Source organism: Grampus griseus (genome assembly GCF_964374135.1).
Source record: "Grampus griseus genome assembly, chromosome: 3".
Classification (NCBI taxonomy): Eukaryota; Metazoa; Chordata; class Mammalia; order Artiodactyla; family Delphinidae; genus Grampus; species Grampus griseus.
Window position 1 is genome coordinate 83,043,804 of NC_139019.1, and position 16,117 is coordinate 83,059,920.

Genomic DNA, 16,117 nt, shown 5'->3' on the forward strand with positions numbered 1-16,117 from the left:
TCCCACAGTGTCTTGCCAGATACACATACACACACACGTGTGTGTGTATATATATATGTGTGTGTGTATATATATATATATACATACATATTATTTATATATATATATATATATATATATATATATTACTCCTTTCTTTATATATCATAATGCATCTGATAAAAATTTACTTAATCCTTACCCAGTGGTAAAAGTTTTACTTGGGTATAAAGACTTTTACTACAAGTTAAGCATTAGATTGGGGTCTTATTAATTAAGATCTTAAATCATTTAAGTATTAGGAATTTAGAGTGATTTAGGCCTGAATGACCACTTAAAAGGAATTGTTTCACCTGGTTTTCTTACAAATTTCATAATAGAATTTGATAACTCAAATTCAAGGGCATCAGGAAAGCTTCTTCATTTACAGATATACATTCAAAAATATTGATTTAGTATGATTTAATTTATGCTAGGAGAAGTTTTTTTATATGGCCTGCTCACGCATATTGATTGACAGAATTCCTTATCATCCTAAATTAATTTTTATGATAGTGTTTTTTAAATATGTATATGTCTAATTATTGTGTGGGCATATTATTTTCCTCAAAGAACATTTTCTCCAGTGTAAAATGCCTCCATTTGTACATATGATAAATGGTGGTGGTGATTGTATTAAGTTGACATTAAAAGTGAATTGTGAGCCTGTTCAGGGCACTGCCAAGTATGTGTGGTAAGAGCCATGTTATTGCATGCTGCATGAATTCCCAATGTGAATAGAAGAACACCCGTTGTTGTATGTATTTTCTCTAACTCCCATCAGGGTCTCACTGTGCGGGCCTGTTTAGCACCTCGGTGCTCGGGGGTTCTTCAAGCGCACCTAACCTACAGGATTATGCTCGTACTCATCGTAAAAAGCTGACCTCTTCTGGCTGCATAGATGGTATGTGCACACATGCACACACAGATTCATACCTACACCCATGCACACACCCATGAGCATACGATATTTCTCAAAGGCAAGCCTAAGGCCACTAACTGATGCAAGTGGAATCCTAGCACCCTTTGCCTAAGTGACTATTAGTGCTCTGTTATTCACTACTTGGGTCCATGTTTCATCAAACAGTTAATTGTAGTTAGACTTACAGTACTTGTTCAGTGAGTATTTCACTGAAATATGAAATTTAGAACTACATCATATGTATTCTTCTTTTAAATAGTTGATAAGCCATATTGTAAAGAGTAAATCTTTCTTTGATCTTTTAAACGTTTGTTCATTATTAAACCTTATTTTATTTACTAGTATTGATCTAAATAAATAAAGTGAATGGAATGTTTATAAGTAGAAGAAAATATCATATTGGCAATATTTTTATAAGAATAAACATAAGATGAGAATATTTTAGGACGCCTAGTAGAAGGAAATCCTCTCATTACTGTTAATGCACCTTAAATTATAGTATTCAGAACATCTCTTGAGGCTCACAGAAGCTTGCCCCTTTTATTAATAGGAGTGTTTATTAGCCCTTTCTGAATTAGCTTTATTTGAAACTTTTTCTCATGTATCCACAAATTTATTTTACTCAGTAAAACATGGCTTTCCCAGAATTGCCAGCTCATCCTGCTTTTCTTTCTTTTGTATATTTCGTTAAACACTTTGCCTCTATCATCAAGCCATTTACTTCTTTTAACCAGTTTTTGGCTTATTTCTCTCTCTCACCATCCCTTCTGCATGTCACCTAATTCTAACCTCCTTATATATTTGTTTTTCCTCCTCTTTTTTTAAGTGTCCTTCTTTTGGTAGCTGTTATGAATTTCAGGTACCTGTTTTTCTCTTTCTCAGACGCCACACGCGGTTCTGCTGTTAAAAGGTTTTCTATCTCATTTGCTCGACACCCAACCAATGGTACGTTTTGCTTTTATTTTAAAAGATAATCCCCTGCTTCATCCTTTTTTATTTTTCTTCTGTTTCAAAATATGTGGGGTATACAGTATCATTCATTTCTCAGTCCTTAATTTCAATTGGCATACAATTCTAACTTATTATTCACCCAAAATATTGATACTGTCTAGCTCCCTGTTTCATCTGTAATTTAGACAATAATTTAGCACTACTCATCAAACTTTTAAATGACCACACTGATGATGAGTTTTAATACTTAATTAGCACCTAAAAATTCCTTCTGATTTCTCAAGTGATCAATCTATGGAATTTTAAAAATACAGTTAGTATTATTTATTTTCTTTTTAATTCTTAATAATTTTAATGTGTTTTTCTTTCTAATTTATTTTCTTTTTTTATGAATTTTTGAATTTTATTTTTTTATACAGCAGGTTCTTATTAGTTATCTATTTTATACATATTAGTATATATAGGTCAATCCCAATCTTCCAATTCTCCCAACCATGATCACATGGTTGTTTCATTGAGCTATTTAACAAAAATACAGAACCACACTTGTCAAATAGCCAAATGAGATGTGTCTTTGAAAACTTCTTGGGAACCAGGGGATGCAGGTTTCACTGTGTAACATTATTTATCCCTGTCTAAAGCAAAACCCAACTTGGTCTGGAGCACTCTGAAAACTTCATTCAGCATTCACTTTGTCCTCATGTGGCAATATGGTTTGCTGCTGTCGAGCAACCAATTTTGGGGGGGTATCATTGCTTTTTGTTAGGATTTGGAGGGCTCCTGATAGGAAGAAGACTAGGCTAAAAATCTAGACAACCAGTTCAATTAAATTCAGTTTTTGAGGCTGAACAGGAAGGTTTTGTGGCCATTATTTATAAGCTGAATTTTGCACTATTACAGCTTTCTTACATAGAGCTTTTTTCATGTGGGACAAGAGGGAATATTTACTAATCATTTTTAAATAACTCAGAATCAAAGAATTTAAAAGAAAACATACATGTTTTTGCTTTTATTCGGAATGAAGTTGTTTTTATCCATGCAATTTTTTTTCTTTTTCTTTTTAATTGTAAGTAAGTCTTTCAAAAACTCAGGTCAGTTCTTTCAGAAACTATTATGAAGCTCAGGGATTGAACACAAGTTTATAGTCATTCTTCTCCTTCTGGATCCTTTAACAGCACACCTAAGTTAACAGTGCACTAATACTTCTTGAAGGTGGAGTAAGAAGATCTAATCCTCAACAAGTGAAAATTTAGCCTTAAAGCTAAATGTGCTTTCCCTCCATTGTAGCTGTTTAAATGCTACTTTTTGAAGAAAAAGATCCTTATTTGATACAGCTGCAGCTTCTAAAGAACCCACATGCATAAGAACTTCTTAGAAGAAAAACCAAAGTCACAAGAAAAACCGAAGTCACAAGGAAAACCGAAGTCACAAAATTCTAAAGAAGAGACATTGAAGATTTAAGACTGACTATAGTTTTTATACAAAATGCTTATGTGTTTATAGCCAGTATTGCAAGTTTTATATAGGAGAAATCTTTGTTTACTGAAGCTTAAAAATAAAAAAGCTTTTGTTAAGTTTAACAGAAAATAGAGTAATTTTATATTCTTTTGGTTTAGACTTTTTTAAAAATGTGGATTTTCCACACATTGTGTGACTTGATGCATATAAAATGCATCCCTTTCAATTCTATAAATATTTCTTTTGGGTTTCAAATTTTCTTTTTTATGCTGTGTTGTCTTATCTGTCCTATGAGTTGTCATTTGACTCTTTCTTTTTCTTTTCCTTAACTTTCATGTTTTTTCCATCTTAACACCTATTATGGACTTACCCCTCCCCTTCATCTTTAGTTCAAAGAACATGGTGAAACAAGTATCTTCTGACAGTGCTTTACCTTATTTTCTGGGCCTCTGTGCAGAACACCTACACCTCTATAGGTGCTGGTCCGTTTCCTCTGTGGAATTTCTAGGCTCCAGTGGTATGTTTTTATAGCTTCTAAACATGACAGCAGGGTGGCTTTTTAAACTGCTGCGCTAACCCTTTCACTGTGCATTAAAGAAAAAGTTTACTAAGGATAGATGGAAAAAGATGTAGTCCAAAGGGGCTTGATTATATTGTCATTTGCCTGTTATAAAATCTAACAGGCAAGTGCAAGAAAATAGTTGTTACAAAAGACTTATAAACATTCTGAGGAAAGGATAAAAAAGCCACAGTATTAAGTTTAGCATAATGCAAGGAAAGGGTTTGCGCTTATTTGCATGAATCTTGTACTTTTAAAGAAATGTAGTACTTGTGGAAGCCTAATTTCTTTAGTGCTTAACTTAGGTGCTTTAGCTGCTGCTATGGTATTATAGTTTTGTTTTGTTTTAAGTATATGTAATGTTCTGTCATGCTTTGGTTTGCACCTGAAAATCAAACATACCAGTTTTGTTAATCAAAGGATTTGTTGTTTTCATTGAAAGATAGATTCTCTTTTAACCAGAGTTTCCCTATTGCAACTAAGAATTAGACAGTTCTTAGGTCAGTATTTTCTCCCAAAATTAAATAAGTATCAGTCAGTGTTAAAATGAGCACATGCCTATTGAAGCAGAGAGTTTTCCAGTCTATTTGAGTTTAATTAATTTTTACTTTTAAGTTAAGAATATTAGACTTTATGTAGAAACTAAACATTAAAAGTATTTCTTTTGGAGGAAAACTAGTTTAAATTTTTGAAAAAGTACATGCAGAAAGACTTGTTATTTTAGTTGTATATAAAAGCAATTTTAAAAGCCATTCAGTTGAATAAAGTAGGCAATATTTATAAAAAGTGAATAACCTATGTCCTATTTGTTTAAAAAAACTGTATATTTAAGTGCTTTTGTTTCACTGATGGTATTAATACATATCTGCATGGTTTGTTTCATGAAATTTTTGTATTCCTGTGCCGTTGTTGAATGCAAACATATATGTATTTTGTATTGCTTTTTACTTGGCCTGACTTCACTCAGCTAGCAATTTCCAAAAATAGAATTATTGTGTTAATTCAATAAAGGTAGGTGAAATATGTTTTGGAATTTTAATTTCAGCGTAAATGAATGGATGTTATTTTGGGGTCACACTAGAGAGTATTATTGGCCTTGTTATGACTAGAAAAGTATTTAAAATCACTCTTCACAAGTAATCGCTTAATTGTTTTTCAACAAGAAATTACCTTTAGCATTCTGGCATCAGGGACACATTATGGCATCAGCTTATTCACCTATCAAATAGAGCTGATTCTAAAAAGTAAAAACTAAAAAACCTGTATTTTTCTCTGTTTATTATTCCCCCAGGTTTTTTTCTTTAAGTATTATTCTTAGATTTTACCAAAATAGAGAAAGAAATTGTGTGCATGCTGTACTATGTGGTTACATTTAAAATGAAATCTTTGTCACATCCTGATCCAACCCCATACTGCATAGCATCTGGTGTCATGACTTCAGAGATCTCGTGTGTTTGCATGTGATAGATTGAAAAGATCTAAACTGTCTGGTTCTAAGCAATGGTCTTCTTCCTTTTTAATTAATGATTTTTAAGATATCCAACTCTTGTTTTTGTTTTTGTTTTTTTCCCCTCAGGCTTTGAATTGTATTCGATGGTGCCATCTATTTGTCCTCTAGAAACTCTTCACAATGCCCTGTCTTTAAAGCAGGTGGATGAATTTCTTGCTTCCATTGCTTCTCCATCAAGTGAAGTTCCACAGAAGACCCCTGAAATTTGTAGGAAAATTATTATTATTATTTGATTTTTAGGCAATAGAGATTATCTGAATATAAAAATAATTATAAAAACATAAATTCAATAGTGATAGTAAATAGAATTTTAGGAGAGAAAGAGAAGAACATTATTTAGAATTCTTTGGTGTAATATGCAATGTACCAGACTGTTGTCTTGACTCTTCCGCAAAGACTTTTTTTTTTTTTTTTTTTTTTTACAGAAAGGGGGGAAAAATCTAAGACCCAGCAATAAAATCAGCAACATGTAATATAGAGTCATGGTCTTATTTTCACATTCCTATTGTATGTCATTTTATCATAAGCTTTTTAAAAATGACAAAACATCAGTCTATATTAACCTACACATGCCACATGCCCATCCCTTCACCACTTTTGATAAGCAGTCATATAGACTCAGAAAGAGCCCTTAACTAAAGAGAGCAAATTAGGACAACAGTTTTTTAAATTGTGTTCTGCAGAAAATATTCTGAAGAGGTTAATTCCTCTGTGTAAAAAAAAAAAAAAAAAAGGGGGTTTGTGGCTAAGTAAGTTTTGGAAACTTTATTATATCCCGCCTCCCTTTCAAGAGGTGTAGTTTCATCAGCATATAAACAGCTAAGTTTCTTCTTTCTATAAAGAAAACTATACACCCACATTTTCCAGAACTTACTTGCTGAGAAAACACTTTTTTTGGTAATGCATTTAAACATCATGTAGAACTATTCTGAGGGACTTCAGTTTGGGAAATGTTCAGGGCTACCTTTTTAGATGTGAGAAGTCAGCTGGCTGTTGTCATTTTCAGCTCTGTAGGATTCTTTGACACATTGGAATTTCCAGTTTAGGAAGCATTCATTCTGAAAGAGAATGCTCTGCTTAGAGTTAAAAGTCTTGCTAGTCCTAGTCATATCTTAGGAAAGGTACAAACTTTCTATGTATACCAACTCCTTTTTGTAAGGAGAATGTTGTAAATATGTTTTTCCCAAGAATGAAATTGGAGGTCTTGGGATGAAAGCCACTTTTGTGTGTTGCTGTTACTCTCCTCCCTTTCCTGGGGAACCACAATGTATTATTCTGCAGAGTTCTATTCAGTGTATTCTGTCCAAACAGTGCCCCCTGCATTTTTGCCTTTCTCTTTCACATCTGGTGGCAGAGGTCAGCTTTTAACCATTAAGGGTAATGGAGAGGTATCTTGGTGTGAATGTTCTAAAATATTTCACTTTAGGAATGGTTTGGGGAAGTAGGTTTCAGTTTTAAATGTACATATGAATGTGTCTGATTCTGAGAATTGATAATACTCCAAATGAAATAACCTGCAAGCTATAAAGTCAAAGTCAGGAAACTGAAGGATGTTATTGCTTTTATATTCTCTGTTAGCTGATAGAATGGACAATGCTACTCCTCAGAACGTAGTAGAGAACCTGAATAAATTAATTCTCATTTTCTCTTTTACCTTTCTTTATACTTGGCATTTCAGTGCTTCCCTGGGTCAGGGATTTATAATCTTAAAATAGAGATTAAAGAAAGACTGTAATTAGTAAATAAGAATTTAGGGTAGGCATTAATGCTGCTTTGAGTTTAGAAGATCTTCAGTAAATGACTTAAAGGTAAAGTAGCAGTAATGACATCTGTTTTGGAAAGAGAATTTTGGTGGAATATTTACAAAAAGATAATCTTTGAATGTTTATGCTGTGGCATTGCTACCTTATGATGGCTTCATTTCTGTGGTTAGTGAATTCAGTTCCTCAGAGTGTATTATTGAGGTATATTAATGAAATGAAATATTAAATTCCTTTTCTAGTTCTCATTAACTCTTCTCTTTATTATGCACACAAGTTGTACCCCAACCCCTCTAGTTCTCTTAAAATTTCATTCCATTACTTACTAAGGGAACTAGATGAGAAAGTAAGTATAGTTAATGCAGTTCATAGAGTTGGATAAACCTTAGAGTTAATCTAATTCATTGGTCTTCAAAGTATATTCCCAAGAGCTTTAGGAAGTTCCATGAGGAAGAGAAGGATGCTGAGTGATTAGGCCTGTGTCTTCTGTGGTTGCTTCAATCAGAGTCTCTGCTTTGATTTGTTTTATTTAAGATTTCATTTGAGAAAAGCTTACTGTTTTAAGAGAAAAACTTAGAGACACCATTGAGGAAATTAACCAGTTAGTGCTCAAAAAAAGACTAAAACCCAGGTCTCCTAAAGTGTATGGTTTTTCCATTCTCTTTGATTAAAGAAAATAGGGTTCCAATTATGATGGAAGTATCTGAATCCTGTATTGTATAGTGTAACTGCAGAATAAATATTTAGTAGTCACAATATATTTATGTAATTTATACTTAATTCCCTGGATTGTCAAGGAAGTAACATCATAATATAGAACTATACTGAATTTGTGGCATTCATAACAAGGGAGAAGACATTGTTAATATCTGTCATTCACAGACTTTTTTCTCACCTAGGACAAAATTAATTTTGTGGTAACTAGTAGATAGCTTACAATGAGGCACTGACAATATCATGTTGGTGGAAAAGGTGTGAGAATACTAATTGGATAAGTTAGAGGTGGAAGTTATAATAGGATAAAAAATGCAAGCAGAAAAGAGCTAAGTAATGATGTGGTGCTTTATAGGATATTTTAGGCACTTTTTAATCATTTGTGTATTATTTTATTAATGGCTACTTTGATCTTCTGCCAGTGAAATTTGTATTCATTCAGTGTAGGTATCAACCACCAAAGGCACATTTGCCATAATTGGCCCACATATTGATTTTTCAGAGACACAGTGTTTATTGCTATCAGGTCCTCTTCCAAAATTGCAGTAATAGGCAAATCGGTCTTCTGTTATCTCCTTAACTCCCTTTGTTTAGGAACCCAAAAGGTCATGCCAATAGCTCCCCCACTCCAGCCTATCCTTTCCCAGAGGACTTCATACTTAAGAATTGTACCTACTTGTCCTTTTCACACCTCTCAATCTCCCCACCTTAATTAGAAAGAAAAAAAAATATTTAAATTTCTTTTGCTTGAAGATAAATCTCATCTGGGTGATATAGGAAGACAATCTGATTTAATTATTTGTAATCTAGTTAGTTTAGATTTGATAGAATTGTCAGAAAATTATTGAATTACCATGTTGGGTTTGTTTGTTTGTTTTTTCCAGCCTCTTCAGCTTCACGTTCCAGTCCAATAATAAGAAGAAAAGTATCTTTAAATACATATACACCTGCAAAGATCCTCCCAATGCCAGAAGCTACCATAAAGAGTACTAAAGCAAGCAGCAAACCAGGTTAGGAGTGTGTGTGAATTTGTGGATTCAATATAGCAATTAAAAAAAAAAAAAATATATATATATATATATATATATAGCAACTAGAGGGGCTTCCCTGGTGGCGCAGTGGTTGAGAGTCCGCCTGCCGATGCAGGGGACACGGGTTCGTGCCCGGGTCCGGGAAGATCCCACATGCCGCGGAGCGGCTGGTCCTGTGAGCAGTTGCCACTGAGCCTGTGCGTCTGGAGCTTGTGCTCTGCAACACGAGAGGCCACGGCAGTGCGAGGCCCGCGTACCACAAAAAAAAAAAATATATATATATATATATATATAGCAATTAGAGGAGTAATAATAGCTTGCTTTGTAGATGTAAAGATCTGTTTTTAAGTAGGATCATTAGACTCTAGGAACTCTGTTATTGTAGCCTATTTACATATTTGGGGTTTTTTTCCTCCATTAATTATCCCCCCTTTCCCTCACATATGTTAATAAAATATACTTCATACTCATACTTTTCCAAACTGATTTATGGACTATCTTGTCTTCTTTTGCTTTTCTCTTGAGCCAAGGCATCACTTTAGTCATTTTGTTTGAAAGATTTTTTTTTTCTCTTTCCCTAGAGTATTTTAATCTCTCCATTCTCAGTCTGGTGCTGTAACTACCAAATTCAACTATGTTTTATCAGCTTTTTTCTGTTTTTACTTGGCTTATTTGATTGTGTTGTTGCCCATTACAGATGAAGAAAGTTGCAGAGAGGTTATGACTTGTCCCTGTTCATGTAGCTAGTAGTCAGTAGACCTAAGACCTGAATACTCTTTGAATCATGGTGCATTGTTCTCTATGTTTTAGATGCATAATAAATGTACCAAGTGCACTAAAAAAGAATTATTCCATAGTTTATTGATGTAGCATTCTGTAAGTATCCATTAGGTCAAGATTGTTGATAACGTTACTCAGATCTTCTGCGTATTTACCATTTTGGGGGATGGCAACACGTACAAGGGAGAGGAGGTTCTGATTGTTCTAGCAGTTGCTTAGAGAGCAGTTTCTACTCACAATTGTGGAATTGTCTGCTTCCCTCTTTAATTTGGTCAGTTTTTACTTTGTGAATTTTGAAACCCTGTTATTAGGTGCATACACATTTGATTGTTATGACTTCCTAATGTATTGCCCCAATATCATCATGAAATTTCCCTCTTTGATTTCTAGTAATGCTTTGTCTTAAAGTTTATTTTATCTAATGTGAATTTAGCTACTTCAGCTTTCTTATGACTACTGTATGCATGGTATATATATATATATATATATATATATATATTTAATTTATTTTATTGAAGTATAGTTGATTTACAATGTTGTGTTAATATCTGATGTACAGCAAAGTGTTTCAGTTTTATATATATATATACTTTTTCATATTCTTTTCCATTCTGGTTTATTACAGGATATTGTATACTTCCCTGTGCTTTAATTTAAAGTAGGACCTTGTTGTTTATCCATTCTATATATAATAGTTTACATCTGCTAATCCCAAACCCCCAATCCATCCCTCCCCCACCCACCCTCCCCCTTGGCAATCACAGGTCTGTTCTCTATATCTGTGAGTCTGTTTCTGTTTCGTAGATAAGTTCATTTATGTCATATTTTAGATTCCACATATAAGTGATATTATATGGTATTTGTCTTTCTGACTTACTTCACTTAGTGTGATAAGTGAAGTCCATCTAGATCCATGAAGTTCATCTAGGTCCATCCATGTTGCTGCAAATGGCATTATTTCATTCTTTTTGTGGCTGAGTAGTATTCCATTGTATATATATATACCATATCTTCTTTATCCATTCATCTGTCGATGGACATTTAGGTTGTTTCCATGTCTTGGCTATTGTAAATAGTGCTGCTGTGAACATAGGGGTGCATGTATCTTTTTGAATTATAGTTTTTTCCGGATATATGCCCAGGAACGGGATTGCTGGATCATATGATAACTCTATTTTTAGTTTTTTGAGGAACCTCCAAACTGTTTTCCATAGTGGCTGCGCCAGTTTACATTCCCACCATCAGTGTAGGAGGGTTCCCTTTTCTCCACACCCTCGCTAGCACTTGTAATTTGTAGACTTTTTAATGATGGCCATTCTGACCAGTGTGAGGTGGTACTTCATTGTAGTTTTGATTTGCATTTCTCTAATAATGAGCAATGATGAGCATCTTTTCATTTGCCTATTGATCATCTGTATGTCTTCTTTGAAGAAATGACTATTTAGGTCTTCATGCACGTGTATATTTTTTTTAACCAAACTATCTTCATATTTAAGGGGATCTTTTTTAGACAGCATATATTTGGCTTTTTTAAAAGGCCATTCTAACAGTATGTACCTTACAGGTAGTGTTTATAGTCCATTAACATTTAATGTAATTATTGATATGGTTGAGTTAGGTCTACTCTTTTATTATATTTTCTGTTTATTCCTTCTGATTATTATTCCTTTATTCTTTCCTTCTTGTTTTTTTTTATTAATTCAGTATTTTTTAGAATTTCATTTTAACTTATCTATTGGCTTTTTAGCTGTACCTTTTTGCATTATTCTTTTATTGGTAGCAGTAAATACATATTTCTGGCTTTTCATGGTCTACTTCGAGTCAATTTTGTGCCACTTAACGTAAAATGTAGAAACCTTCCAACTGTATAGGTGTGTTTACCTTCCCTTCTTTCCATCTTTTACACATAGTGTCCCATATGTGTTACTTCCACATGTATTATAAAGGCTACGGTACAATGTTATGATATTTGCTTTAAAGAGTCATATGTATTTTAAAGAAATTAAAAAGAGAAAGAAGTCTTTAATTATCCACATATTTGCTATTTTTAATGTTCTTTATTTCTTCTTTTAAGTGTTTGTTTCCATCTGGTTTCATTTCCCTTCAACTTGAATCTATTTACCATTTCTTATACTTCAGATCTGTTACTATATCTGAAAAAAAAATCTTTATTTTGTGCTTCCCTGGTGGCGCAGTGGTTGAGTGTCCACCTGCCAATGCATGGGACACAGGTTCGTGCCCCGGTCCAGGAAGATCCCACATGCCGCGGAGTGGCTGGGCCCATGAGCCATGGCCACTGAGCCTGCACGTCTGGAGCCTGTGCTCCGCTATGGGAGAGGCCACAACAGTGAGAGGCCCGTGTACCGCAAAAAAAAAAAAAAAAATCTTTATTTTACCTTCATTCTTGAAAGGTAGTTTTGCTGGACAGAGAATTTGGGAAGAAAGTTTTTTCTTTCGGCATTTTAAGGATGTTGTTCCACTATCTTGTCATTCCTCTTATTTCTGATGAGAAATCTTTGTTAATTTGAATTGGTTGTTCCTATGTATGCAATGGGTTAATGGATTATTTTTCTCTGCCTGCTATCAGTGTTTTCCCTTTATCTTTGGTTCTCAGAAGTCTGACTGCGGCATGCTTAGGACTTTTTTTTTTTGGTAATAAAATCCTGGTTGATAGTCACTTTTACCTGTCATCTCTATTCTGCTGTTAAACCCATCCAGTGAAATTTTATTTCATATATTTATTCTTTAGTTTTAGACATTTGTTTTGATTCTTCTTTGTAGTTTTTTTCCTTCAGAGATTTCCTATATTTTTATTCATTATAAGCATATTTTCCTTTGTTCTTGAGCATAGTTAAAATAGTTGCTTTAAAATTCTTGTCTATTAATCTGGCTGATCTCAGGATTGGTCTCATAAATTTTCTCATTCCCAAGAAGGAAGGTTTATTTCCTGTTTTTCATATACTAAGTAATTTTGGATTGTATCCTAGACAAACACTGGACTCTGTTGTTTCTCTTATGTTCCTCCAAAGAGTATTGGATTGTTTTTAAAGCAAAGAGTTAACCTTGGCTGAACTCAGATTGAAAACCTATGTCTTCTGAAGTGACTGACAGCTCAAATTTCACTTCATTTCTTTTAGCCTGAGCCGGACTTCTTAGGAGCTTACTCTGCTCAAGTCACACACTTGATCAGGGTTTACACAAAGATTTGGGATTCCCCACTGGACTTCCAAGCAGCTATTTTTGCCCCAATACTTTTCTTCTGGTTCTTCATGCTAGTAGGACTGAGTTTTATGTTGTAGTTTTAGCCATTCCACATGGGGCAGACTGGATCCTGTCCTTAAGCCTAAAGCTTTTTTAAAAAGGGCATGGGGGACTAACTCCATGTTGTTCCCTTCTTCCAAATATTGATTCTTTTCTAGTATATGCCTGCTTTTGTTCATTCTTCAGTGTCTTCAGGTAGTTGTTTTTTTCATATTTTATCCTGCACTTATACTTGTTACCTGCAGGAGGAGGATTGGTCTGGCAGGAACTTGCCCATCCATACAAAAGTGTAACCTGGCTTAGAATAACTTTTTGATAACTCATTGGGGCTTGATGTTGGTTTGGATATAAAAGGATGATTCCCAAGTCAAGAATGTTTCTAGTTCTTTAATCTTTCAGCTTTTTAGATAGTGGTAAGATAGGAGATACTGAAGAAAATAGATGTTTATAGGGAAAATGATGAGTTCCATTTTAAACATGGTAAGTTTATATTTCCTGTCAAATATCTATATAGAGGTTTGTAGTAGGATGTACAGGATATACAGATCTTGAGGTAAGGGAAAAAGGTCTGGACCAGAAGTATAAATTTGAAGGTCGTTAGGACATTAGATGTTAATTAAAAATGATGGAATAAATGAGTTTCCCAGGAAGAATGCAGGGAAAAAGAGAAGTTTGTTTTATGTTATTTGAACTTCTGTTGATTATTTTGTATTATCTGAACTTGGATTGCTTGTGAAAATCTAAACAGTAGTTTTTCTTTTTATGTATAGCTCCCAGCGGACCTTCTAGTATGGTTGTTCCCAATACCTCATCTCGGAAAAAGGGTGTGAGTAGCAAAACAGAAATGCATGAACACAAAAAAAACACTGCGAAAAAAAAATGAAATCTTCTTAGCAGAAGCTGGAACTCATTATACTTATAAAAAATCACGTGTTCAGTAGAAAGAGACACGTAATAAACCTTGACTGAAAAGTATCAAAGCAAGTAATTTGTGTCTCCTTATACATCTCTGTATTAATTTAAAGATATATGACATCTAGAGAATTCTTTGTATATATTCAGTTAAGGCCTTTGTCATGATATGGAAATGTTTAAAACAATGTTTATTAGCATTTTATGAGTAGCAAAACTTATGGTGATAAAGATCTGTTGTTCTGAATGTGATGTTTACTGTGTGCCTGTGGTAAAGAAGAGGAATGGGAAAACCCAGACAGCCTGTGCCAATGTCACACAGTAATGCTGTTTGCTGAAGAACCTGTGAGGTGGCCTCTGTACACATTTTCACTTTCAGAGGATCACATCTGGGCTGCAAAAACCTATAGCTTGAAATTTGATGACCATACTGGGGACTTTTAAAAAGCATATTTCCAAAGAGATTTCATTGACCATATAGATTAGAAACCTTTTTTTCCCCAATTGTTATGATTACATATATGCTGCAATATTTAATAACTGGAGTATTGGCATATGGGTTATTTTTTCAATCTATGCTTTGAATTTTTATTGTGTATTATTTAAAATATTACATATGCAGCTGGGATAACTATACCTTTATGCACATACATTTGTAGAAAATATTTTCTTTATATATTTCCTTACCATAAGGTGCTTTTGTTCGTCAGGACAATTTTTCTTTGTATATTGGCAAGAAAGACATCTTTAGAGTTTCTCTTTAAGATATAGTTGACAAGTTTATAAATGTTAGTTATTTTCAGAGTTCTTTTTAGATCTAAAAAACTGAGTTCAAGAATGGAGGTAATCAATGTAAGAAGAGTATCTGAATTCCATTGTTAGTAGATACTATGTATAGCACCTATTTTTACCATTTCCATTCTTATCTCTAGAATATCAGTTGATCTCACTAAGATAACTTAAAGATTGAGCATTTGAAATACATTCTCATTTCAAATGGTTAGATTTTGAAGGGAAATTGAGATTATTGCATTGTGATTTCATCTATAATGTGAAAAAATATTTATTATCCTTGGTGCTTACTTTCCCCTGATGCACAAATAATTATTGTATAAACCACTTGAAATGACTTAAACTGTAAACCAAACAGTACATCCTGATAAGAATTGCATCCATTGCCAGTTAGGTAACTTAAATTGCTAAAGCTTTAGTTTGAGGCTTATGTTTAGAAAAATTATTGAATTCTTGTATGAATGCAGCTATTAAAATCCTTCAGTAGAGACTCTCCTAACCTTAAATCATCATATATGAATTGACTTTAGAAAATAAGCATAATACGTGTTCATTTTAAAAGGTACCAGATGCAAAAGTCACAAATATATACAATTCTATAAGTTCATATATTTCACATGAATGTAAATGTATTACATGGAGACATGTCTTGTAAACAGTTGAATGTACCTAAGCTTTCTGTATGTGAAAATGTGGTTAATGTGCTCATTGTCAGATTAAAGAAACTACTTTTATTTTTTAAATGGAACTGAATTAAAATATTTTATTTCTAGAATCAGAGGATGGCTTAAATGGCAAGTTATTTTTTATTCTTTTCTTTGACCGTTTACTTTTAACTTTCAAAGTAGAATGAGGAAAAGTATTTTAATATTAAACAATGCTCATCTTAGATATTAGATAAAATTTCTTAGTATTGGCCATAGCTATCACAATAGAAACTAACTAGAAAGTTCAGTGCAAGTCACATTATTCCATTGATATACAAGAACTGTGATTTCACTGTAGTCGCCAAACTTGGTAATAACTGCTGTGTAGACAGGACAGTTTTATTTGCAAGAACCTTAGATTCATTTTCCAAAACAAACAAAAAGAAATTATAGTTATCACCATTCAATGGAAGTTTGACTGAAGCATCTGTTTCTCACTTGATTCTATCCCTGTAAAGTGTGTTTTTTGTTTGTTTTAAATACTAGAAGAGATTTCTTCTCATAGCTAATCCTCCATCCAGCAAAGAGATGAGAAAGCCCAGCTTGAGGTACTGTTCAGTTATCCTGGCCTGTTAGTCTTCATAGTGCATTATTCAATCTTTTCCCCTTAAAAACCCTGCATATGAACTCAAACCTATTTTTTGCCCTTGAAGTCCAGTGCCAGCAGGTTCTGCTGCTCTGGTTCTAATGAGTTCTTGTAGTCCATTCTTAACTATTAGAAAATGTTTTGGGGGTGTTGTAC

At 33.5% G+C, this 16,117-nt stretch overlaps 1 protein-coding gene across 4 annotated transcripts in view; it reads left to right on the forward strand.

Moving 5' to 3' along the window:
• Positions 1–15,448, forward strand: part of PPIP5K2 (diphosphoinositol pentakisphosphate kinase 2) — a 75,309-nt gene extending 59,861 nt beyond the window's left edge. For 2 of the 4 annotated variants that reach the window (XM_082651216.1, XM_082651217.1), the window contains exons 26-28: positions 5,485–5,625; positions 8,777–8,902; positions 13,735–15,448. In XM_082651216.1, the coding sequence (XP_082507342.1) occupies positions 5,485–5,625; positions 8,777–8,902; positions 13,735–13,847 (380 nt within the window). In that variant the 3' untranslated portion in view covers positions 13,848–15,448. Of the gene's footprint in view, positions 1–802; positions 923–1,822; positions 1,886–3,806; positions 3,867–5,484; positions 5,626–8,776; positions 8,903–13,734 lie in introns of all 4 variants that reach the window. The other 2 variants (XM_082651219.1, XM_082651218.1) reach the window with 2 other exon arrangements.
• Positions 15,449–16,117: the final 669 nt, after the last annotated feature.